Source organism: Argentina silus (genome assembly GCF_951799395.1).
Source record: "Argentina silus genome assembly, chromosome: 2".
Taxonomy (NCBI): domain Eukaryota; kingdom Metazoa; phylum Chordata; class Actinopteri; order Argentiniformes; family Argentinidae; genus Argentina; species Argentina silus.
This window is the reverse complement of record NC_139656.1, coordinates 3,039,724-3,041,287: the sequence shown is the minus strand read 5'-3', so window position 1 is coordinate 3,041,287 and position 1,564 is coordinate 3,039,724. Positions and strand designations below refer to the sequence as shown.

Sequence of the window (1,564 nt, the reverse complement as noted above, 5' to 3'; positions counted from 1 at the left end):
CTCACCAAAAAGGGCTGCAATAAGGCTGAGATAGACAGGGAGTGGTTTAGAGCGAAAGTTTAGAGCGAACGTTGTTATAAAGACTGCAGCACCACGCCTTTGTAACAAAGCCTTTCTTGTCCTTCTCAAAGCTGAAACTCCTTTATTCACCATAGACATGTTAATGGGTTGAAATATCTACAACAAAGCTTACATGTGGAATTAATGCTTAACCGATGCTGGCATAACTGAACGTCTGAGTCCAAAAGAGAGGTGGTACATAAGGATGGGTCTGATTGTCTGATCTCTCAGGCCGTATATGAGACAGCTCAGACACCTGGGTAAGTTAACAAGGGTTAGAAACAGAACATAATGAATATGCACCATTGTGATCCTGTCCACCTTTCCATTCAAGGATGACAGTATTGTAGAGACCAGGGAGGAGGAGAGAATGAGGAACAACTGTACCAGATGCAGCAGCACTGTTCTACGGGCCTTACTGTTGGAGGCTTTGTTAGAGGAGGCAGTCTTGGCTGCCATCATCACACCAACATATGACCACAGGATTAAAACACCCACCGATATGAAAATGATGCAAGTGAATGCTTTTTCTATGTCAGCAAATATTTTCAGCTGGAAAATATTTTCTTGAGAGCAGAAGTCCTGCATTAACTGATTCAAAGGTATAGACTCAAGAACCAGTAACATAAAAATACGAATGAGAGTGTTGATGGAGCACAGGAGCCACACCACAGCGATGGCCACAAATGTGGTCTTGATGGTGGCAATGTCAGCATGCCTCAATGGGAAGCACACGGCCACATACCTCTCCAGTGACATCACAGCCAGGTTGAGAGAGGAGATGCTAGTAGAGATCATACCAAACATGGCAATAATCAAACATATATAACGTATCATGTACCGTCTGGCTGTGGCCAATATGTAAAGCAGCTGACCTATTGCCAACACAAAGGTGTCAGCAAAGAGGAGATTGTACAGCAGGATGTAGCGAGAGGTCTCACGAAAGACTGGCTTGCTCCTCAGTGAGAACAACATCACTCCATTGATGAACAGGAAGAGGAGACACGGTGACACTGTCAAGATTCCTTTCACCACCTGCCCTTCAAATTGCTGCCTGACTGTAATGTTGTTCTGGGGTTGTGTTGTATTTGACATGTCTGAGAAGCATCTGAGGAGACAAAAATACATCCATTATACATCTGTAAGGCACACATTTCCTGCACTGAACATTTAGATATATGCATGTAACTTTCAAGCAAATGCTCTTTGGCAATCTATGCATGATTATTCTAAAAGTGTTGCTTGTATTTACCTTGAATTTTGGCCTAAATATATATGTGGCTGCACAAATTATAAAAGCCAATACAAACATATTTGCCTCAAGTAAAATAATAAAAAAAAGGCTCTTGTGAAGAGAAAATGAAAATGAATCACAATGCAACAGCTTTTGATTCTGCAGCTTCCCTGTTTGATTCACATGAATTCAGATCAACCACCTTGTAGATCTCCGAAAGTCATTTCCCCTCAAATGGACTGGGTAGAAGAAATACTCACAGTGAATTAA

The 1,564-nt window shown here is 41.8% G+C and overlaps 1 protein-coding gene across 1 annotated transcript; it reads right to left on the bottom strand.

The window, feature by feature from the left end:
• Nucleotides 1-201: 201 nt before the first annotated feature.
• Nucleotides 202-1,155, bottom strand: LOC310821886 (odorant receptor 131-2-like; the record flags this gene model as incomplete). Its single annotated transcript, XM_083694155.1, has 1 exon — nt 202-1,155. One exon carries the CDS (start codon nt 1,153-1,155, stop codon nt 202-204), a length of 954 nt encoding a protein of 317 aa, XP_083550281.1.
• Between the last annotated feature and the right edge of the window lie 409 nt (nt 1,156-1,564).